Genomic DNA, 24,433 nt, shown 5'->3' with positions numbered 1-24,433 from the left:
CAAGATTTCTAAAAGAAATACTGAAAGGACTTAAGAAATTACAAAAATATCTAAAATATTCCTTAAATATTACACAAATATCCACACTAAAATTTACCTAAGAAGATAACAATGCTTCAGTAGGCCACAAACACAAAGGCATTACAGCATTAAATGATGAGCTGATATAAGAATATTGGATTTCCAGTTCAATCATAGTTGGTTGGTTCACAGTTCAAATAGAATTGGTTGTATCCTATCAACAAAGTAAGACTCACACGGATTGACAAGGAAATTGCCTCATCAAATAGATCTATTATTCATTAAATTGAGACTTTGTTTGTGAAACTATTTTCTAGCCTGATTAATAGCTTAGGAAAGAAAACAGCTCAGGCTTCATTTGTCTCCACATAGTTTTAACTATTTATATGCCTTTTTGTAAAAGGCTACTTGATAAAATTTAAGTACTTACTAATATCATCTTCATGATAAATAACAGAGTGAAACGGCAGACTTCGGTCTTTAATATATCTCTCTGCTGGCTCAACATAAAATGTGCCACCATGAGTCCGGATGAATCCTTCAAATCTTCCATCAATAACAGACCCATGGCTAAAACTTCCTTCTTCACCTATTAATGAAAGCAACAAACTCTTGAAAATTTAATTTGCACATGAATGTTAACATCCATTCTCCTATAAAAAGCCATTCTTATACATTTTTAAAAACTTGAATACAAATTTACTGGGGAAATTAATTTTCACATAAAATATATCAAGCTGAAGTTAAGATGTGAACAGCAACTAGTACTTAGCTGAGGCATATACAATTACTAGTAACAACAATGAAAAACAGAACATCTGTCTTGCTGACAATCATATTCCCAGCACCTAGCACAGTGCCTGGCATGCACGCAGCAATCATTCAATAAATAATTGTTAAATTAACTTAACTCAGAAGGAAGCAAATCCACTCATAAAATATATACTTTCAAAATAAAGAGATCAAAGAATCTTTTGAAATTCTGCTCTAATTACCATAAGAAAAAAAGTTCCTTTCCCATCCGATATATTCTACATGAGACTTTTGGCTTCCTTACTACCTTCAGGTTTTGTATAAATACATTTTCTTAAATAAGAAAGTGTCAAATATTTCAGCAACAATTTGAACAAAAGTATACCAACAATCCTATTTAATATATTGGACAAAGATCTGGAATCCTGTCCCATCAATTATACTTTTCTAGTGAAAGAAAATAACAGGAAAAAAGGTATTTTTGGCTCTTAATATAGTCACAAAGAAAAGATGAGCACCAAACATCAAATGATATGAAGAGGTATAAGTAGGAAGAGTAGGCTTTAAAAGTTAAATTTACTTGTTAAATTTTCTCATTAACACAAAAATCAGGGGGCCAGCCCTGTGGCCAAGCGGTTAAGTTCACACACCTCACTTTGGCAGCCCAGGGTTTGCCAGTTCAGATCCTGGGCACGGACCTAGCACCGCTCATCAAGCCATGGTGTAGTGGCATAACACATAGAAGAACTAGAATGACTTACAACTAGGATATACAATTATGAACTGGGGCTTTGAGGGGGAAAAAAAGGAAGATTGGCAACAGATGTTAGCTCAGGGCCAATTTTCCTCACCAAAAAGTGAGTAAATAAATAAAAATCAGGCTTTCCACAGTTTTGTAAGTTGTAGATTAACATTAATTAGTTGACTTTGAATTAATCAGGCACTAAAAGCTAAGAACCCAAGACACTGGCATTTTAAACAACATCATTTTTATCTGCAAACTCATTTAGTCTTATACTTTTCTTGACCATAGCCTAGCAAAAAGGGACAGAGACTGTAAGTTATTTGCCCAGCAAGATAAACGATCAAGAAAATAATAGAAAACTGTAGTCTGACATTAAAAATCTAGACCGACGGTAAAACACTTTCCTTTGGTCACATAATTCTAAGAGCACTAAAAACTTAGAATTTATTAACTAGGTTTAATCTACAAGTGAGAAATTTTAAGTATAAAAATGCCTCATTTATCAGGCATAATAAAAAGAAACATTTCTATAAGCACTTAATTTTTCATAGTATTATGATTTTGAGTAGAAATCTCTCTAATATGTAGAAATGAAATTTAACTTCTAGTTAACTTTGTCTTAATAACCAAGGATCATTTTGAGTATTTATTAACGTATAGAGTTAACAACAATATTTTGCCCTTCTCTCACACCTCCAGAAGACTTGGATTTTTTTTAGCTTTTTATGACTTCTATAATTTTCTGTTGTTCCCACATTACTAAGCTGTCAAAGTCAACCCCTCACCCCCCAATACCTTTTTAATCCGGTGTAGTAAGAGAAATTTGTTAGAACTGTGAAAAAAAGCAAAGAGATTGAGGAAGGAAGGCCCTGGGAAGATTTTCCTCTGAACGACTTTGTCATTATTTTTGGCTCTTAAGATAATCTTTACAGTTTCCTTTTAGATTTTTCCTCTTTTCTTATAAAACACAGGAAAGTTACTGCTAATTTCTTGCTTGGAAGATCAGAAAGTTATAGATGTCATTAAAATTTTTTTTTAAATCTAACATTTGGAGGTATTGAGTCAAAAATTCATCCTTTCAGAGGCCAGACAATGCATAATTCAGTATTTAACGTACACATAAAGATAGGTCCAAGGATTACTTCATTCTTCAAAGACCCTTCATGATATATTCAAATCTCCTAAGGATTAATCTCCTCTTTTCTGAAACATCTGCCTATACTTCAAAATAAACATATTTCCTCGTGTAGAAAAAAATTAAAGAACAGGGTTCTTTTAAGGTTCAACTTACCATAAATATGTCCAGTGTATATATGAGAGGTATCATAATCAAGTATTTTATTTGAAGTTTCTACTTTAAATTCATCACTAAAAAGGGAAGTATCCCTCTTCATTCGTAGGTTGAAATGTCTGCAAAATAGGATAGGAAAGAGAAAAATGAAATTAAAAAGATCCAAAGTTTAAACAATTTTTTTTTAATAAATATGTCTGCAAAATGCAGACTTTTTCACAAAATTTTTCTATTTGGGAAATACACCGACCAAGATTTCTTATAAAAATTCTGCTCTAAAATTCAACCTAGTATCTGTGATACAACTCTAAATTATATACAATTAAACAGTAACTGTCTAGGATATATTTAAAAATAAATGCCTATAGGCTGACTCCTACATGGTAAGACAAGATCATTCAACAAGCAACTAAGTTGCTTGGAGATAAAAACAAGCTTCTTGACCCAATTACTGTTATTCACTACCATCTTCCCTCTCTAGTAGTTCAGCAGTTTGAGATTTTCCTCTACTTTTCACAACTCAATTAAGATCATACATAGAAAAGTTGTGTCTATATTAGATCATGTCTCTCCTCAGAGATGCATGCTGTTTTCTGAGAACAAAGGTGCATGCTCTTTCTTTTACACACATCATCCAGACACACACACACACACACACACAACCTTTCAATTCCTTTATTTTTTCCCTGGGGCTTCTAATTCTTCTAATTATCTTTGGACCTTCCTCAGTTCAATTTGAGAACACCAAAAGACATAATGTTAGCAGAAATCACATTCATTCTAACAGTCCTCTATAAAGGAGAGGGAAAGACCAAAATATTGAAGCAAAAGTAAACATTCTAGGGTTTAGAATCAAACTTTAAGCCTAAAATTTACTAGCCCAGGATTTCTGTCCGTGAAATGAAGATAAGACATCTATCTCGTAGAACTGTTTTCAGGATTAGAGATCATAACGTATATAAAGTCATTAACACAGTATCTGGTACACAGGAGATGTACAATAAATGGCAACAAATTAGCTACCATTACTAAACTCTTAAAAGTATATCAAGTCTCTTTTATAATTGCCAGAAAAGTCTATACATAACACAATTTCTACCAAGGAATCTGAACCAAAGTCTTCAATTAGCCAACCCCCAAATGTTAACAGGATGTGGAGTAACTGGAACTCAACACATTGTAGTGCAAGTACAAAAGCAATCACTTTGGAAAAGCAGCAGTTTTCTATAAAGTTAAACATACAAAAACCCTATGACTCACAATCTACTCCAAGAGAAATGAAAACATAAAACATATGCCCACACAAACTACTGGACACAAATGTCCACAGCATTATTCATAATAGCAAAAAACTGTAAATAACCTAAATGTCTATCAACGAGTAAAAAGATAAAAAGATTGTGGCCTATTCATACAATGGCAAACTACTCAGCAACAAAAAAGATCAAACTACTAAAGATATGCACTTTTGTGAAGACACAAAAGAATAGCCACAGTATAATTCCACATGAATGTAATTCTAGAATAGGTAAAACTATTGTGACAGAGAGCAGATCAGTGTTTGCCTGGGGTGGAGAGAAACTAAGAGCAAAAGGGAATGAAGGAACTTTTTGCTATGATGGAAATGTTCTATATCTTGATTTTAACGGAAGTTACACAAGTGTATACATTTGTCAAAACCATACACTTGAAATGAGTATACTTTATTTTATATAAATTATACTTCAATAAAGTTGATTTTAAAGAAAAAGAACCAACTTGTTTTTCAAGTGAATAGGGGTCAACAGGGTATACTCCTAAGCTTCAGAAAGTGTGTCCCTTTTTGAACACTACTTTAGCTTTTCCTTAATTTCATGTCAATCTTGGCACCCTTTTATTCTGAGGCTGTACTCATTTTCTACTTGCCAAAAACTCTCACCAAAAAACTCCTAGGGTGGGGCCAGCCCGGTGGTGCAGCGGTTAAGTTCGCATGTTCCGCTGCGGCGGACCAGGGTTCGCCAGTTCGGATCCCAGGTGCATACATGGCACCACTTGACATGCCATGCTGTGGTAGGTGTCCCACATATAAAGTAGAGGAAGACGGGCACAGATGTTAGCTCAGGGTCAGTCTTCCTCAGCAAAAAGAGGAGGACTGGTGGCAGTTAGCTTTGGGCTAAAAAAAAAAAAAAAACACCTCCTAGGGCTTATCAGGTGCTGTGACAAGGACTCTAAGCTAGGAAAGGCATCCTTAGAGCCTTATGGTTCCAAACTACTGCAGCAAGTAATCAACAAAGCCATACATCTTCTAACTGGGATCTCCACAAAGTTAAAGTAGACTATCATGAACAAACTGGAATCCTGACTGAATTTTTATTGCACATCCTGTCTTTTAATAAAATTACTTCTGTCAACTAATAGGAAATTCTTGATCATAAACGTGAGTTCAAATACATACATAATTTTTTAAAGGATCAGAATATTTTGAAAAATCATTAATTTGTCATTACATATACTTTCAATTTATCATATAAATACTACTTCTAAAACAGCATCTTTGTTAAACAGACTAAACAATAAATGTCCAAGGCTTAATATATTTATCATTCAGGAATTATTTTTCATCAAAATTAGTGTACCCTAAAACTATTATAAGCAAAAGCATTAGTATTCTATATGGCAAAAAAAAAGGGTAAAAGTTTCAGAAAGACACTTAAGTTCCCCAGAAGAGTCTATGTTATACTTCTTACCCAAAAAAATAGTTTTACAACACTTAAAGTGTCTAAGAAGAAAGCAACCCTAGAAGGATGCTATAAGAAAGAGAATTTTAGAACACGTAAAGCAGGCCTCTTCCCACCCTGATGCTGATTTCATAAGAAAATCACCTCATACATAAAAAACATTATTCTCAGTATTGATTTAAATTGAATTAAAAACATATATAAAATCAGTTCTTAATTATCCATGCAGAGAGTCAAGCAGCAGTATAGATAATAAAGGAAAAATTAAATTTAGATCATACTTCCAAATACACTGCTTTTATTAATATCAAAATTAATTGGCATCTAAAACACATATCAAAAGAAGAGAGAATGGAACAAGGGTGAGCCTGGAAGGCACGTAAATGGTAGAAAGAAGCCAACTGAACTAAAGTCTGTCATAATCTATGAAACAGATAAATACAAATGAATAATCAGAAGCTGGACATAATTTATTCCATTAACTAAGCCACTGGATTACAATTCCCTAATTTTAATTCCATTACCATCTGTTTGATAGTTCATATCTATATGCTATTTTAACATGTGTATAAATTAAAAATTCTTTGCAACATTACTGTTGAAAAACATATTACAAAATAACAATAAAAATTAGCTGATTAACCACATTCTACCTTCCCAGTTTCTCACAAGCCCCAAATAAAAAACAATCTGAAAACATAACCTGATTTTTTAATTGTTTAAACTTTTGGCCCAAAGGTCAGAAAAACTGCAGCAAACACTGCCTTATAAAATTCTTGCATTCTGGGAAAACAGTTTCATGGTTCCTCAAAAAGTTAAACACAGAATTACCATATGATCCATCAGTTCTACTTCTAGATATATACCCAAAGAAGCCAAGTCAGGGACTCAAACAGATACATATTGGTATACCAATGTTTACAGCAGCATTACTCACAATAGCCAAAAGATGGAAACAATCCAAATGTCTATCAACAGATGGATAAAAAAATGGTAAGGTAATGATAAAAATGACTTAAAAAAATGGTATGAGTGGTAAACACATATAACCGATTAGTCTAAAAAAGGACTAAAATTCTGATACATGCTATAATATGGATGAACCCTGAAAGCATTATGCTAAGTCAGTCAGACACAAAAGGACAAATATTGTATGATTCCACTTATATGAGGTACCCAGAATACGTAAATTCACAGAGACAGAAAGTAGAACAGAGGTTACAGGGATTGGTGGGAGAGCTGGGGAGTTATTGTTTAATGGGTACACAGTTCCTGTTTGGGAAGATGAAAAATCTCTGGAAATGGATAGTGGTAATAGTTGCACAACACTGTAAATGTACTTAATACCAATGAATTGTACATTTCAATGCATTAAACGTACAATTTAATTCACTGAATTAAAAATGGTTAAAATAGGGGCCGCCCCGTGGCCAAGTGGTTAAGTTCGTGCGCCCCACTTCGGCAGCCCAGGGTTTCGCCGGTTCGGATCCTGGGTGCAGACATGGCATCACTCGTCAAGCCATGCTGAGGCGGCATCCCACGTGTCACAACTAGAAGGACCCACAACTAAGACATACAACTATGTACCAGGGGGCTTTGGAGAGAAAAAGGAAAAATAAAATCTTTTTAAAAAATGGTTAAAATAGTAAGTTATATGTTATTTTACCACAACAAAAACAAATAAATAAATTTTTAAATCATTGATTCCAAAAAGCTGGAGTATAAAATAAAATTGTATGGCCAGAGATACCCTTCTTAGTGGTAAAAGCCCCAAGAGATTTGGTTGAGACAGTAGTGTTGTGATAATGATGAGATTCTAACACTCTTGTTAAATTTATACAGGTTTATGATTTTCAGAGCACTTTTACATATATTACCACATCTTAGCCTCACAGAAACATTGCCAAGGACGAATGACGAATATTTTTCCAAAGGGCATGACTCAAGATCAGAAGACTAGAATTAGGAGAACTCCAGTGTTTGGTTGCTACATATTATTCTTTCTACCGTACCACAAACGCCTCTCAAGCACGTGATGAAAACAGTCAAGCTAATACATGCTAAGTGCTGTACTAGTCAATGTAATATTATCAGTCTCCACCACCAAGTCATTTTTAAAATCTGACTTTTAAATTTTAAAATGCAAATAAGATATAGAAATGAAAATATAACGTTACTTGACTTTTACTGAAAATTGTACTTTACAACACCACTATAAGAAATTCTTTTTTTATTATTAATGCTTGAGCCACTTTCCAGACTAAGGCTAAACTCTGTTCCCTTTTACTATGCTTCTTTCAGCAGGTTTAGTTCTGTTTTTTTATTATTATAATACAGTATGTTGTCATCAAAGATAAACTTCAGATTTCCTTCGAGGAAGTAAGATGCTCTGTATCAAGAACATTATTGCACTGGGAATGCTTTTCTACCCTTAGATTTAACCACTGTATTGATTCTATGGATCAATAGTATTTTGTCTCTCATCCTGATTATAGTAGTTCTATTACAATTCTTCTAAGCTTTCCTCAGTGGCATTATAGTAAAGTTATAAAGAATAGAGTGAAATTATAGGAGGGAAAAATCAGTTAACAAATGACAGCAAGTGAAAAAATACACCAGATTCCAATTTTCCAGCCTCAGTGTTCCGGAAGTGCAGTCGTACTGTGTGGTAATAACAGCTGGTTTTCCTTTCTTAGGCTTTAGAAAAGCACTCAACATCTAAAGCAAACAAATAATTGAGGTACCAAATCCACCTTTGGTACAAAACAACAAAATAAAGTACTTTAGGATATGATTCTATAAGTTTCTGAAAGGTTATGTACCTTCTATATCTTTAATATAAGTAGGTACCTCTCTACAGATCAGAACAGTGAGAATATAGAGTAAAAAAAGTTGCCTCATCCCATGCGATTGCTCTTTTGGCTAAAGATAGTATGGCTCTGATTCTCAGAAGAAAACAGCAATAGATAAAGGGTGCAGCCCTTGAACTGAAGTCATATGAGGACAAAAAGCCTCAACTAGTCAAATACCTTGGTAACACAGGGAAGAAACCTGAGAGCAAAAACCTTGCTTCAAAGTATGTCAGTGTAATGCAGCGGTCCCAGAGACCAGGACTGTCTTCGTGAACAGAGGTCTATCACACCTAAATGGAACAGATCTATGGTAGGCCTGGGTTAGTGATTCCTAGAAATAAAACTGTACTTAATACGGCATCCCTGACGTCTCTAGACAGTCTTTACACGCTCATCTTCTTCTTAATAAAGGTGTTTTACACAGTCTCCATCCAAATTATTTTTTAAGACAAGTTTCCAATATTAACATCAAATATTAGAGTCAAATATCTAGTTTACCTTCACTAGTATACTTTTTGAAACAGAAAAGTTCTTTTTTCAAAATATTTTAAAGAAGCCAATACTTAAAAAAAGAAAAAAAGGATAAAATACAAAGGGTTGGTAGAAGCAAAAAGGGCAGAGTCAGCTCACGTGCACCCCACTAGGCAATACCGGAGACATCCTCCACAGAAATTCTAGGGCGCTACAGTTTGAAACACGTAGTTCAAGGCTTAACTAATGGCCCTGAGTTAAATTACTTCAAATAAGCAAAAATACATAAACAAGAAGCCTCAAGAGTCCCCAAAAAGATAAAAGTGAAACTAAAACCTGAGCTAAAATGAGTAACTTTATCTTGTGTAAGAAGACAAACAGATCATGAGTATGAGTCTTTCCCATATATAGGAGAGCCAAGGAGAAGAATCTGCCATAGCAGCACGATAACAGAACACATGATTACATGTGCTATACATGATTGCAGAATAAGTACATTTATCTGTTGGAGAGGGAAAAAAAGATGTCTGTAAATACTTTCTGATTTCATGTAACTATGTAACTAAAAAATTGGCAAGCAAAACTACTGTATACAAAACACTGAAACAACGACGGATTTAAGAGTAAAGTGAGACTTCAACTCAGATATTTAATGTAAATCAAATGTATAAAATTATAAAGATCACCTAAATTTTCTAATTTCACAAATCAGAGAAGGCTGACTTGATCGAGATCATACAAATAAAATCAGAGCTTGAATCTAAACTAAAGTCTTCAGTTAGCCAACCAATGATCTTTCTACCACACCAAGCTACAGTCCCCTGCTTAGGCTGTATAAAGGACTGCCAGGATGGCAAAATATAGGGCATCTTGCTAGTGAAAGACAAAAATGAAAGACTGACTTAAAAAGCATAATCAATGGTAATGTTATATCTAAAAGAATGTGTCAATGGAAGGGAATCTAAAAGAAAGTGGTCAAAGGAATAAAACTGACTGTACATCCAAAGAAAGTGATCAGAACCATGAACTTGATTGCATACTATTCTTTAATTCCATAAATATTTACTGAGCACTTACCAGTGCTAAGCCAGAGAATACAGACATGAACAACACAATTCACAGAATACATTATAGTTCACACATGGTTAGTGCACAGAGAGAAAGGGAAGGAGGATGGGCAGAAAGAAGGACGTTGGTCTTGTAGTAATAAGCACTATGATGAAAAACAAAGCAAGTGATAAACACTATGATGAAAAACAAAGTAGGGTAAAAGCACAAAGTGGTAGGAGGAAAGAAGGATGCTGTTTTACAAAAGGTGGTAGAAAACACTTCTCTGACATTTGAGCAGAGACTTGAATGAAGTGAAGGAGCAAGAGCCACGTGGTTATGGAGGGGAGGTAGGAAAGGGTTTCAGGCAGAGGAACAAAACATGCAAATGCATGCATTTGTGTGTTGGAGAAAAATTATTGGGGCTACAGTGGTATAAAGAAGGGGGAAGAGAGCAGGAGATAAGGTAGGAGAACAGAATCTAGCACACAGAAGGGACTCTAAAGCCTTCGCTGAATTAAAGAAGACTTGTCGGGGCAGCTAGCAGGTTGTTATTTATGTGACAAACACTCTCTAAAACATCTCTGTGATTATATCCTTTCAAACTACAATACTGGCTATTCCCTTTTTGGGGAGACTGAGGGGTGGGATGGGGACTTGCCCTTCTGCCATACATTCTCATCATTTCAGATCTCTCCTTTTTAAAGATAAAATCTATCATCTCTTCCCTATGCTCCTCAATTATCCCACTCCCATCTACATTTTCCTGCCCCTTTTCCACATCCAGGGATGCCTGAGGATCCAAACACCTCCCCCAAGCTCCACTCCCAGGGGCTGCCCATTCCACTGCAGTGACTCAAGTAGCTCTGGTCTCTTTCCCTGTGGATAAGTGGGTATTACACTCACTTCTTCTCCTCAGTCTCCCTCCTACTTAAGATAGAGATTCTGATGAAGCAGAGGTACTGCTGCTCTGCTATAGCAAAGTGTCTGACAGCTTTTTGATCTGTCTTGCTGATAATCTCAACCTCCAGAAGAAAAAGAATACAATGATGGGAACTTCTACTCTAGACTTAACAGTGACAAACTATGAATAACTGGTTGATGATGAAGTAACAAGAACTTAGGGAGAAGACACCACCATCATTCTATCATAATTTGTTAAAACAAGAAAAGAAAAAACAGCATAAAAGAGCAAAAGTTTTAATAAAGCAGATTATTAAACGTTCACAGAAAGCACAGGTAAAATCTCCTATTTGGGGACTTTAAACACATACAAATGAAGTTGAATGACCATGTATCAAAAACATCATCCAATATTAAGTTGGACAAAGTAACCTCTACAGTCTCTCAAGATAAATAATGTGAAAGACTCGCTCAGTTTAACAGATGAAAGTAAGCTATTTGTGAAAGTGAAACGTAAAAAGATTTTGGGAGTCACATTTACAGCCAGAACAGTTTTACTATGGTCAATTAAAACGTGTTTGTACTTCACACATTTAGGAAAAAATGAGCCAAGCTATACTCAGAAGATAACTGGGTCCTTGCAATCAATCACTGCAGAATTAGCAGAGATGGTTCCTCAAAGATATTGGCCCAATATGCTCTTGTAACTAAAATGCCCAAAGAAATATTGGCTATTATCATCAATCATTAGAAATTCAAACAAGTCATTTCTTTACCCTTATACATCACTACGATGTGTCCAAATCTGGACTACTCTGTATAATCAGAGCCAGCAAGATCAAACAGAACTACGGAAATTCAAAGAAGGATAAGCAACATGGACTAAGAATACTGTTAATGTTCAGCATGACAAAAGCAAGGAGCAGCAATTAAGCACTCCCCTCCCTGAAATACTTTTTCCCTTGGCTTCTAGGATACCGTGGTCTCAAGTTTTCTTCTACTTTTCTTCCCACTCCTCAGTTTTTGCATGCCCTCCTCCACCTAACCCTTAAAATGCTAGCATTTAGCAGGGCTCTCTCCTAGGCCTACTCAAGAACTTCACATAACATGTCCAAAACTGAACTTACGATTTCTCTCCAAATTTACAGCTGTTCCAGTACTCCCTATCTCAGTAAATGGCCCCAGGAGCCACTCAGTTGCTCAAACCAGAAAACATCATCCTTGACTCCTTCTCTTCATACTTCAATACAAATTAACCAAGTCCAATAAATTCTGCCTTCAAAATATCTCTCAATCTATACACTCTCCTTCCTCACCTCTAGTACCACCTTAAGCCAGGCTACCACCTCCCATAAGGGCTAGTACAACAGCCTCCTAGCTAGCCTCAATGCATTTAGTCTTACTCCCTTCCAAACTATTCTTCATTCATGGCAAGACTGGACTTTTAAACCTCATAAAATTATTTATCATTAAAAATCTCCTGTTGCTAAGTAAAAAACTGTCACTAAGACTTACATAAACTCTTAAAGATCTGGCTCCCGCTTACATCCACAGCCTCATTTGAAACCATTCTCCCTCACATTTTAAGGATAAGTCACACTGAAACTCCTCCATTTCCATGAATATGCCCCTTCTCATCTCATATCATAGCATATCTTTGCACGTGCTGTTTCCTCTGTCTAGAACACAGTTCCTCCCCTTCTTTCCCTAACCAACTCCTTTTTCAGTCATTCTTCCAGGCTCAGTTTAAACGCTATTTCCTGAGAGTAGCCTTCCTCGACCTCCAGACAAGATGGCATCTCCCTATGCTCCCATAACAATCTTCTGAACACTTCTTTCTAAACAAATTTCACAGCTGCCATTCCTAATCCAGTATCTGTCTTTCTCATGAGTCCATAAACTCCACAACAGCAAGGACCTGCCTTCCTCAGCTACTCTATAACTAGCAACTACTAAAGTGCCTGGAATACATTAGATGCTTAATAACTATATAAAACAATGAAACAGTTGAAACAAATTAAAATATGGACGTGGACTTAGTATGCCATATTAAAACTACAGAAACATCTCTTATAGCTCAAATAAAATTTAAACAAAAGGAAATGCACAAGATATCTGTTCATTCAATCCAGAGAGCAAAATTTCATTTAACTCAATTTGTGGTTTAGGATTTCTTTAATTAAAAAAAAACAAAAACAATGAATACTGCCATATAACACAACTATTCATCCCATACCAACATATCTAAGATTCTTGATATGCTAGACTTTGTGTTTCTATTTGATTTGTTGGTTCAGCATTATTCTCCCAGCACAGACTGTTTTGGAATCTAACTTGTGCAAAGTGATTATAATTTAAGATTTCAGAGACATACACAAATTAACAACTCAATTTTATCCCTAACAAGTGACATACAAACATACAAGTGACATACAAACAAGAGACAAAAATATCTGTCAACCCAAATAAGTAGAGAAAGGCTTTAAGAAGTTAGAGAAGAGGTTATGATACAACCAAGTGAGGAATCTCAGTATTCAGAAGCTATTTCAAAAAGTATATGTGATGACCAAAGAATTTTTAAACATATTGATAGTTTAAAAAAAAAAAATCACAGTACTACACAATATCTAATCGATGCTTAATAAATCAACCCAAACAAGTATAATATTATAAAACCAATAAACTAAACATATGCATTCAGCATGTAAAGGATTTTCAGGTATAATGAAATGAGAAACATTTAAATAACTTTTAGTCATATAAAATCCTTGCTACACTTTCAAGAAATAGCACAGCTTACATACAGCTTAATCACTTGAAGAACAAAAAAAATTAAGCTGGCTATAAATCCAAATTAAATCTAAGCTAGAACGCTTATCTCAGAAAAGACCCAACTATATAGGCAACATTTTACTATGAAATATAACTCACAAGATGATGGATGGGCTTTACCACTAGGCATACACCTAACTTCTAATATTTACTGTCTAGGCCACCAACTCTGGAAACTCTGACATGAAATATACCATTGCATACAAATCTGTTTTGGATCAACTTTTAGAGGAAATGATGTATCCAAAGAATTAAAAATAGTCAGAAAAATATTTTTACACGTGTACTTCCATTTCCTTTTCAAAATGAGAGGGAGGAAGCTTAATTTAAGTTTTTCTTAAGACTTGTTCTGTCTGTTCCACATAAAACCTAGTTAGTGCTTAAAAACATGTAAAATAAAAATGATAAGACGGTAAGCTCAGAGTAATCATCAGCTCTCAATTTAGCTTCCTAAATACAAAATTAACATGCACATAACTCAACTCTTGCATTCTCTTATGATTCAGTAAGTAATTCAAGTAGCCAGTGTCCCTTCAGATTTTTTTTAAAACAGATTTGTTAGGCTTTTAATTCCTATGTAAAGAGGAATCGGGCAAGAATAAAGAACATCACATCCTAGAAAATCCACCGCTGAGACGAACAGCTGTGTGAAATATATTTAAACTAATAATATATGCTAAAGGGCACTGTACCTGACATAAAGTAGGTACCAACTAAACACCATTTTCCTTAAGGAATTTTTGCTCAAACTTGCTCAAATTTTGTCAAGGGAGATTTAACTGCCGAGTCAGTATTTTTCAAAATTTTATTTTTCCACATCCACAACAATAGCATTTTTGCACAATTCAAGTTAATCCTGTGCTCTTCTTTACGAGCTGGCATCCATTTGTGCTCCCTGGATTACCTCCGCCTCTCAAAGCATGCTAGTTTGTCTGTGGAATTAAAAGTGTCCTGAGTTTCTGCTACCCTTATCATCATGATATGACAAAGATAAAGCCAAGACACTTCCAGACTAAGCCAACTCCAGTCAGGATCCATCAAAGGGAATATGTATGTGTTTTACAGGTGGCCTGGGCCACATTCTTTACACTTTCTATTTTAGAAGTAGGGAGAACTTGAGTTCCAAACTGCAAAGAAAACTTCTAATCAAATGTCTGACCATTTGTTTTGAACAATGTGAAAACTTACTATTAAGGCTATAGGAAGAATTATCTTGCCAAAATCAGCAAAAAGAAACTTGTAAATTCTCCAAAACATTATACTCCACTTAAGAAAAAATGTTGGTATCTTCTATACTATATAAAAATCACACATCAGATAGAAACAATCTTTGATTTATTATGTACCAAAGTAATTAAACACACAGGCAGAAAAAATAGTTTCTTACTGACTAGACAGTCACAGTGTTTTGACTTTTTAAAATTTAGTTACTTGGGTGTTACTAACATATTCTGTAGAGTTTTAAAGCAGGAATGTTAAAGATAAATATTATCTCATCCAAAATTCAAGGTTTTACTAACAAGGAAACTGAGGCTCAGTAGAAATCTCTAGATAACTCATGTTAAATCAGAAGGGAACTCCATTCAATCTCTGAATTACCACAGTACTCTTTTCTCTACCCAGTTTACAACTGTTTCAATACATATATTATGCTTCCTACAAAATCACAAGTTTCTTTACTAAGTGGATTCCCACTCAAATGCAAAGTTGGTAGACGTGAACCATCAAATCTATGAAAGGCAGTACAGTTAGCAAAGTGATGAGAAGACCAGAAAACAAGGACAAGATGACTGCCCCAAAGTATACAATTTGAAAAATAAGATATGGAGAAGGAAAAGGTTTAAAATCACATATATAAAAAACAAGAAAACACATGATGCAATATAACGGTACATGCAGACATCCTACCAAAAGATAAACTACATTATATCAGGGTTCTCAGATATTCTTTCTACTTATTTTTTTTAAATACCACTATGAAGTAATATCTCAGAAAATTTATAGAAGTTCCATTAGAAAGAAGGAACGGTGGAATGATCCCTTATGCTTCTCCTCAATGACAGTTGCCAACAAAAGGCACAGATTAAATATACATAAACATTAGAATGTCACCATGAACTGTAATAAGGATCACTACTATACAATCTTGCAGTGAAGTTTTTCTCATGCTATACTAATACCCTTGGATAAATCCAGGAGATATTTATTTATTTTAAATTTTCATCTAGATCAATATAGGAGTATGCTGATATTCTATCACATTATATAAAACCAAGACTTTAACAACATAAAATTTGCATTTTATGAAAGTCACATAAGCAAAATTCCTAATGAAAATGTGGTACATTGGTATTACATAAGCCTAAAATACACGACAGTTAACCAAGGAATGGCAGGATATGGACATGTCATTTACTAGTATCAAAGAAGAAGAAGGCAAGGGAATGACAACAGACAGTCTCTGGTACATTACACACTTTCACATGAACATGAAGAGAGAAAAAGAACAAATTTTCCACGATTATTTAAAAAACCTGCCTCCCACAATATGATCAATCTGCCTACTACTTACTGATAAAGAACAACTGCTAAAGGGGATGAGACATTCCAGATAATACAGCATTTAAGCTGAAAGCCTATCTCCTAATATTTTAGTATACTTTATTATCCATCAAATTAAATAGCTATAAGCAAGTGATACTTTACTTTTTCTGATTAAACTGTATGGTGAGGGCCAGACCTAAACAAAAGTATTAGTTACATACTTCCCCCACAGCACTTTATGCTTATAAATGTTGTAACTCCCTTCATAAAGCTTCATTCCTTCAATCACTTGTTCAATATAACATTAAATGACCATCATCTATGCAAAAAAGGTGAGCACAACTCAGGCTCTGCCCTTCAAGTTCACAGGGAACAGAGGACATATGCAAGTACACAAAGTGAAAATAAAATGTGACAAATTGCTATAATTGACATACGTATTGTTAAGTGAGCTTAGAGGAAGAAACAATGCTGTGGGAGCATATCAACTCAGGCTCTCATTTGTCAGAACTTATCCAAGGAAAGCAATTTCTGAAGCCGAGAAAACTGATTATTAGTTTCTCAGCAAAGCTAAGAGGTATCTTTTCCCCTAGTATCTATTATCAAAATATTTTAATATCCCAATGAATATTACTGAAGTGTGTCTCAAAATATCTGTAGCACTGCCTCATGTGGTACTTTTATTTTCAAACAACTTTAAACTTTATTTCAAGTGAAACAGTCTTTTTTTCTTTTTGTGTGTGAGGAAGATTAGTCCTGAGCTAACATCTGTTGCCAATCTTCCTCTTTTTGCTGAGGAAGATTGTCACTGAGCTAACATCTGTGCCCATCTTCCTCACATCATGTGGGATGCCACCACCACTTGACAAGCTGGTGCTAGGTCCCCGTCTATGATCTGAACCCACAAATCCCAGCCGCCGAAGTGGAGAGCATGAACTTAACCACTACGCCACCAGGCTGGCCCTGCAAGAGCAACAGTTTTTCATGGAATTCTTAAAAGTGGACTTTGGGCTTGAAGAATCTCAACATTTCCTCATTTAACATTAACACCTGTAAACTTGGGCTGTGATACCTCGAGATGTGATTCCTTATTTAGGAAACTTGGAAGCCAGGTTGGAAGAAATTTGTTCACGTGCTTAGGCATAAACACACAGCACAAAGAAAGACTTTAATACTGAAACACGCACACACACCCCACAGAGACTGTACTAGTACCCAGAGATGCAAGACATAATGTCTAACTAAGCAGAACTCTTTTCAAGTATATTCATTTTTGTATGTCTAAGTTTACTCAGAGTATTTACTGTACTGCAATTTATTAAAGTATTCTGATCTGATTCTAGGGAACTAAGCCCCACTATATGATCAGGAGAAACAAACTCTACTTGACATTTTTTAAAAGATGAAAAATATGTAAGTCTAGCCACAATGCACATTTTACAGACTGGGCTACAGCTAAGTATAGCCCAAGTCATCCCAAAACTATATCCATAATAAAGGTAGGTCTTCCAACACACTGCTGCTTTATCACAATCACTTTTCTTCTCATTTGTATTACAAATTGCTATTAACCAAATAACCAATAATTTGTAGATAGATACAAATCCTGTTTAGGAGGGGTTGTAGTGTACCCAACCTAACATTTTGTATATGGTGGAAGAGGAGGAGAGACTTAGCAGGAAACCTAGAATTCCAACACCCAGGTCATTCTGTAGGCCTAGTTCAAAGAAAGGGAGAAAGAAAACTCCTAAATCATCACATTTTTAACTAAGGTATGTTAGAAGGTAGTTGCAGTGACTATGTTTTAGGGCACAAATTCTGAGACAGTGCAAACATACAAGTATAATGACTGAGACAACAAGATAAAATAACTGAATTCAGATCTATTCTAGAAAAAGCAGTACAGGTATACAGTTAATTAAACAGATTTCTGTTGAAAGTACCTAAGATGACCACAGCATGAGATTTCCTGGATCCAGGTCCTCTGCTGAGAGCCTCAGCCAGAAGTAAGTTCTCCCTCCTTTGAATATCTATAGCATTTTATCTGTGAAGCACCATATTTTCCTCGTATACAATGACTTACGCACATTGTTGCTGCTCCTCTTAGATCTATGTTTGATTTATGTTTCTATCACCCACAGCCTAAAGTAGGTAACTCCTAACTAGCAGTCAATAAAAATTTTTTAGATGACTAAATAACAGTATGCACTCTCACACTCTCTCACTCACACACGCAGAAAACCAAAAGGAGCAAAGGATTTGGTTTTGCCACATGCTCAATATGAATTATGACAGATCTTATAAAACTCAAATGAAGTAATAGGAATGTGGTACCCAAACCAAAAGCAGCTAGAATCTCAACTTTCCTTTTGGCAGTCATACCCTATTTGGAATATAAGATTAAATCTATTTTCAGATGGTCACTAAAAACTTAGGAAGGCTTAATGATTGCTTATTATTTCATGGCACTAATAAAGAACAGGCAATTTAAGTGATAAAAATTTAAATGAATTGCTGCCACTAAAACTTTTGTCTAGAAGAACAAACAGACCCTGAAATGAATCTGTGCCCCTCTTCAAATAAAAGTAGGCAATTTTACAACTTGAAAGTCTTTTTTCTAAAATGATCATTACTTTGTAAGATGGAAAATAAGTTAACTTAAGTAATACATTTATTTCTATGTGTAAAACACGTTAAGTTTCACAGCAATTCTTATTATCCGATTTTTCATCCATTAAAATCTTTCTTCAGCATCCCACTATAAGTGTAAATAATGGACATACCAAATAGTAGCCAGGGCACCCACCTATGAGGAACAAAAAACTGTTATAGAAAAATAAACAAGAAATACACACGTGAAAAAGAAAAGAGAACGAATCAGATGCCAATGATACACATCAGTAATTTAAAAGTTCAGAGGAAGGCATAGGTAAAGCTTCAAAGAAGTAGAACTTGAAATGTGCATCAAAAGATGCTTAGAATTTAAGATAAATGACACAAAGAACAAACTGTACATGGGATATTCAGCATCAGAAGATCATTCTGGGTGAAAAAGAAGTTAATGTTGGGAAGCAGAGTAAAGTAAGTTTAGAATAAAAGACTAGAACTAATTTATAGGGAATCTTGAAAGCCAACTTAAGAAATCTGGCTAACAATCATTAACTGAAGGCTTTAGTGCAATAAGCTGACATGAAAAAGGAAGCTTTTAAGGAAGAGTCATCTTGTAGCCATACATAGGATAGCTTTAATGATAAACGGAGTGGAAGCTGGGAAACCTATTAGGAGGTGAATCATAAATCAGTGTTACACCAGTAGAAAAAGTACAAAAGGAAGAGATTTACTAACTACAGCAGGAACGGCAGAGATTCTGACAAAGAATACTGGAAGATTTTGTATCCAAGTACCCCTAATACACAGAAAAAAATATGGACTTTTGAGTCAGCCAGGTCTGGGTCAAACCTGTGCAGTGTAACTTTAAAGAAGTTATTTAACTTCTCTGAGCCTTAGTTTCCTGGGATATAAAAAAATATTTACCTTGTCTGGGTGTTTAGAACATTAAATGAAAAATGCATATAAATCATCCATACATCTGGAACAAAAAAAGGCACTAAATAAAAGTGATTTTTACCTTTCTTCCTTGGCTCCCTGTTCTTTATCCCTTAACAATTTTGTGTGAGAATTGAGTAGTACAGTAGGTAATCTGTCTACAAGCTGTCATTTTAGAGAGGATAAAATTGAGTTAATGAGAAATTAAATGACTTATTCAATAGCATACAACCAGCTAACTTCACTGTTGGCACCAGAAGACAGACATATTGACCATAAAACACATAAAAAGTAGTGGAGAACTATAAATATAGAATATACTTTAAAGACATATCCTCTACTAATAAAGGATCTGATTCATAAACTTTAAATATTTAAATTCGACTGTTTTCTTAACAATGTAAAAAAGGCAATCCATCTTAAAAGTAAACTTTTAAATGTATATACCAAATTCCAGTGTAGGTTGAATTTCCAACTGGGGACTTTTCCAGTAGAGAAGGAAAATTAAGGGTATAATTTTCTTCTTTTAACTTAGATTGAATATAGGGGAACTTCAGCAATAAATTTACTCACCTTCCATGGGCATGGAAATCTAGACGTAAAAACTGGTCCTCATGTGACACTGCTCTTTTGGCACGCTGGTGTTTTTGGTGTAATGAATCCACATCATAAGATAATCCTTCATAATGTCTAATGTATTTATTTAAAGGATTTCCATACTGACCTACAAAAAATAAACAGTTTGAATTAGCATCATCTTGAGGCTCATTCTAGTTCTAATATAATGCTATGATTATTCAAATATCTACAAATATGTATGAAACGATTGTCTCACTAATCCTAGTACTTTATTTTCACAAACATTTTTTTTTTAATTTATTGTAATGCGAATTTCAACCATACCAAAAGTTTGGATGTAGTCATAGATTTGTCTTAGATGTCCTTTATCAGGTTGAGGAAGTTCTCTTCTATTCATACTTTGCTGATACGAATTATCAGAATAGATGCTGACTTTTGCCACCTGCTCTTTCTGCATCAATTAAGATGATTATTTCCTTTTTAGTTTACTAATATGGCAAACTAAACTGACTGATTTTCTAATGTTAAACCAACCCTGGCTGGCCCGGTGGCATAGCGGTTAAGTTCACAGGTTCCGCTTCGGCAGCCCAGGGTTCGCCGGTTTGGATCCCGGGTGCGGACAGGGCACCACTTGGCAAGCTATGCTGTGGTAGGCATCCCATGTATAAAGTAGAGGAAGATGGACACAGATGTTAGCTCAGAGCAAGTCTTCCTCAGCAAAAAGAGGAGGATTGGCAGCAGATGTTAGCTCAGGGCTAATCTTCCTCAAAAGAAAAGAAAAAATCAACTCTGCATTACTGAAATAAACCCCACTTGGTCAAGGTGTATTATCTTTTACTATTGTTGGATTCAATTTGCTAGAATTTTGTTTAGAATTTGTGTTATCTATGTTTATGAGAGACACTGATCTGTAGTTTTCTTACAGGGTCTTTGGTAAGTTTTGGTATCAAGGTAAAAAACGAGTTGGGAAGTATGACCTCTTCTTCAATTTTATGGACAAATTTGCATAGAATTGATATTATTTCCTCCTTAAACGTCTGGTAGAATTCATCAGTGAAGCCATCTTGGCCTGGGGTTTTCTTTATGAAACGGTCATTAACTACAATTTCTATTTCATATAAAGAGCTATTCAGGTTACCTACTTATGCTTGACTGAGCTTTTGAGAATTTGTCCATTTTACCCAAGTTGCTGAAGGTCAGGAGATAAAGTTGTTCATAATATTCCCTTATTATGTTTTTTGTATCTTTTGAATCTACAGTGATGTTACCTCTCTCATTCTTGCATTAGTAATCTATATAGTCTCTTTTATTCCTGATCAGGATAGCCAGAGATTTATCCATTTTATTGATGTTCTCAAAGAACCAACTTTTATTTCCTTTGATTTTCCTTCAATATTTTTCTGTTTTCTATTTTGTCGATTTTCCCTTTGATCTTTATTATTTCTTTTCATCTGCTTACTTTGAGTTTAACTGCTCTTTTTTAGTTTTATAAGGTGAGGCCATTGATTAAAGACCTCTCTTCTTTTCTAAACCCAGGTGTTCAGCACTATAAATATCCCCCTAATACTGCTCTAGCAGCATTCCACAGATTCTGTTATGTTGTGTTACCATTTTCATTCTAACATACTTTCTAATTTCCCTTTGGATTTCTTCTATCATCCATGTGCTGTTTAGAAGTATGTTATTAAGTTTCCAAATACTGAAGCTTTTTCAGCTTTCTGTTATTGACTTCTAATTTAACTCCACAATAGCCAAAGAACATACTTTGCACGGCATCAATCCTTCTAAATACACTGAGATTTATTTTATGACCCAAAATATGGTCTATCTTTGCAAATGTTTCATGTGCACTAGAAAAAAATGTATATTCTGTTGTTAATGGATAAGTGTTCTAGAAATGTCAATTTTTGCAGTTGTTGAGTCAAGTGTTCTATAAATGTCAACAGTGTTGTTCAAGTCTTCTATATCCTTACTGATTTTCTATCTACCTGTTCTATTATTGAAAAGGGGCTATTGAAATCTCTATGACTGTGACTTTGTCTGGCATCATTTTCCTTCTATTAGAATGACTTCTAACATTTCTTCTGCTGGTGAAGAACTCTTCCAGTTTTTGTATCTCTAAGAGTCTTTATTTTGTCTTTATTTTTTAAAGATATTTTCACCGGGCATAGAATTCCAGGCTGACAAGGTTTTTTTCTTTAAAAACTTTAAAAATGTTGCTCCACCATCTTTTCATCTGTATTCCTTCTGACAAGAAATCTGTCATCCTTATCTTGGCTCCTCTGAATATAATTTGTCTTCTCCCTTCCAAGTTGCTTTTAAGATTTTCCTCTTTATTATTGGCTTTGGGCAATTTGATTACGATGTGCTTTTGTTTCTTCACATTTTCTGAGCTTTAATTTCAGAGAACTTCTTGGATCTGTAGGTTTATAGTTTTTCAACCACTATTTCATCAATTTTTTTATTCTTCCCGCCAATCCCCCAAGGACTCCAATTACAAGTATATTAGGTCACTCAAACTTTTCCCACAGCCCACTGATGGTATTTTCATATTTATTAAAAGTTACATTTTGAAGAGTTTCTATTGCTACGTCTTCTAGTTCACTAATATTCTGCAATGTCTAATCTGTTGTTAATGCTATCCAGTGTACTTTTCATTGAAAACATTGCAGTTTTCATCTCTACAAGTTAGGCTTGTGTCTGTTTTATATCTTCTATGTCTATACTTCACTTTTTTTAAACACATGAAATACAGTTATAATAACTATTTTAATGTTCTTGCCTGCTTATTCTAATACCTGTGTCCATCCTGGGTTGGCTCCAATTGGTTTCTTATTTCTCTCATTATGAATTGTTTTCCCTGCTTCATTGCACGCCTCGTAATCCTTCACTGAATGAATGCTAGACATAATAAATTTGATTTTGTTGGGTGCTGGACATTTTCTGTATTTTTATACCTATTCTCAGGCTTTGTTATGGGACAAAGTTACTTGGAAACAGCTTGATCCTTTTTGGGTCTTGTGTTTATGATTTGTTAGGGGGTCTGGAGCAGTGCTCAGTGTAGGGGTAATTATTGCCCACCCTTAAGGCAAGACCTATCTGAGTACTCTACCCATTACTCCACAAATTATGAGTTTTTCCAGTCTGGCTGGTGAGAACAGGCACTATTTCCCACACTGTGTGAATACAGGGCACTGTTTCTTTCCCTGACCTCAGGTAGTTTCCTCACATGTATGCTCCGATCAGTACACTGACAAACTTTCCAGAGGAACCCTGTGCAGATCTCAGGGATTCTCTTTCTTTGCAGTGCTCTTCACTCTGATAGCCTGTGTGCAAACCCTAGCTGCTTTGGTCTCCCGTGACTCCCCATTCCATCTCCTCAACTCAGAGAGTTCACTGGCCTCCACCTAGGTTTCCTCTCATGGCACTGCAGATGAAAATTCTCTCAAGGCAGAAAGCTAGAACAATCACTGGTCTCACCTCATTTATTTCTCCTCTCTCAGGGATCACTGTCCTTTATCGCCTCGTGAGCAGTGTCTTACAAACTATAGTTTCTATGGGTTTTTTCCTAGTTTTCTTAGCTTTTTTTCAGGACGGAGGATAAATCTGGTCCTGGTTTCTACATCTTCATCTTGAGCAGAAGTCAAAAACAGTGATTCCTTAACAAATCAAGTAAAATTTCTTCCTAAAGAAAACTGCCCTCTTTTATAAAACAAAAGACAAAATAAAAAAAAAAACTATAATGGTTTCCTAATGTATTGCATAAAACCTAAGTGATTCATCACTAAATTTTCTGTTTATGCTGTCAGTGGCTAGTCACTGTACGGGTAAGGAAACAAACTCTTAAATCATCTGGGTTTAAGTTCTGGAGATTGACTGCACAGCAAGGTAAATATACACAACAGTACTGAACTGTACACTTAAAAACAGTTAAGATAGGGGCTGGCCCCATGGCCGAGCGGTTAAGTTCGCACGTTCCGCTGCAGGCGGCCCAGTGTTTCGTTGGTTCGAATACTGGGCGGGGACAAGGCAATGCTCATCAAACCACGCTGAGGCAGCATCCCACATCCCACAACTAGAAGCACCCACAACGAAGAATATACAACTATGTACTGGGGGGCTTTGGGGAGAA

The 24,433-nt window shown here is 35.2% G+C and overlaps 1 protein-coding gene across 4 annotated transcripts in view; it reads right to left on the bottom strand.

Annotated features, from left to right (window-relative positions):
- The window catches only part of ADAM10 (ADAM metallopeptidase domain 10), a 115,672-nt gene that overhangs the window by 65,140 nt on the left and 26,099 nt on the right, over positions 1-24,433 (bottom strand). For all 4 annotated transcript variants that reach the window (XM_070578973.1, XM_070578993.1, XM_070578984.1 and 1 more), the window contains 3 exons: positions 20,296-20,446; positions 2,811-2,929; positions 452-610 (listed from right to left, as the gene is read on the bottom strand). In XM_070578973.1, the coding sequence (XP_070435074.1) occupies positions 452-610; positions 2,811-2,929; positions 20,296-20,446 (429 nt within the window). The remainder of the gene's footprint in view (positions 1-451; positions 611-2,810; positions 2,930-20,295; positions 20,447-24,433) is intronic.

The sequence above is a fragment of the Equus przewalskii genome, chromosome 1, assembly GCF_037783145.1.
Source record: "Equus przewalskii isolate Varuska chromosome 1, EquPr2, whole genome shotgun sequence".
NCBI classification, from domain to species: domain Eukaryota; kingdom Metazoa; phylum Chordata; class Mammalia; order Perissodactyla; family Equidae; genus Equus; species Equus przewalskii.
The sequence above is the reverse complement of the archived record's forward strand: the minus strand, read 5'-3'. Positions and strand labels throughout refer to the sequence as shown.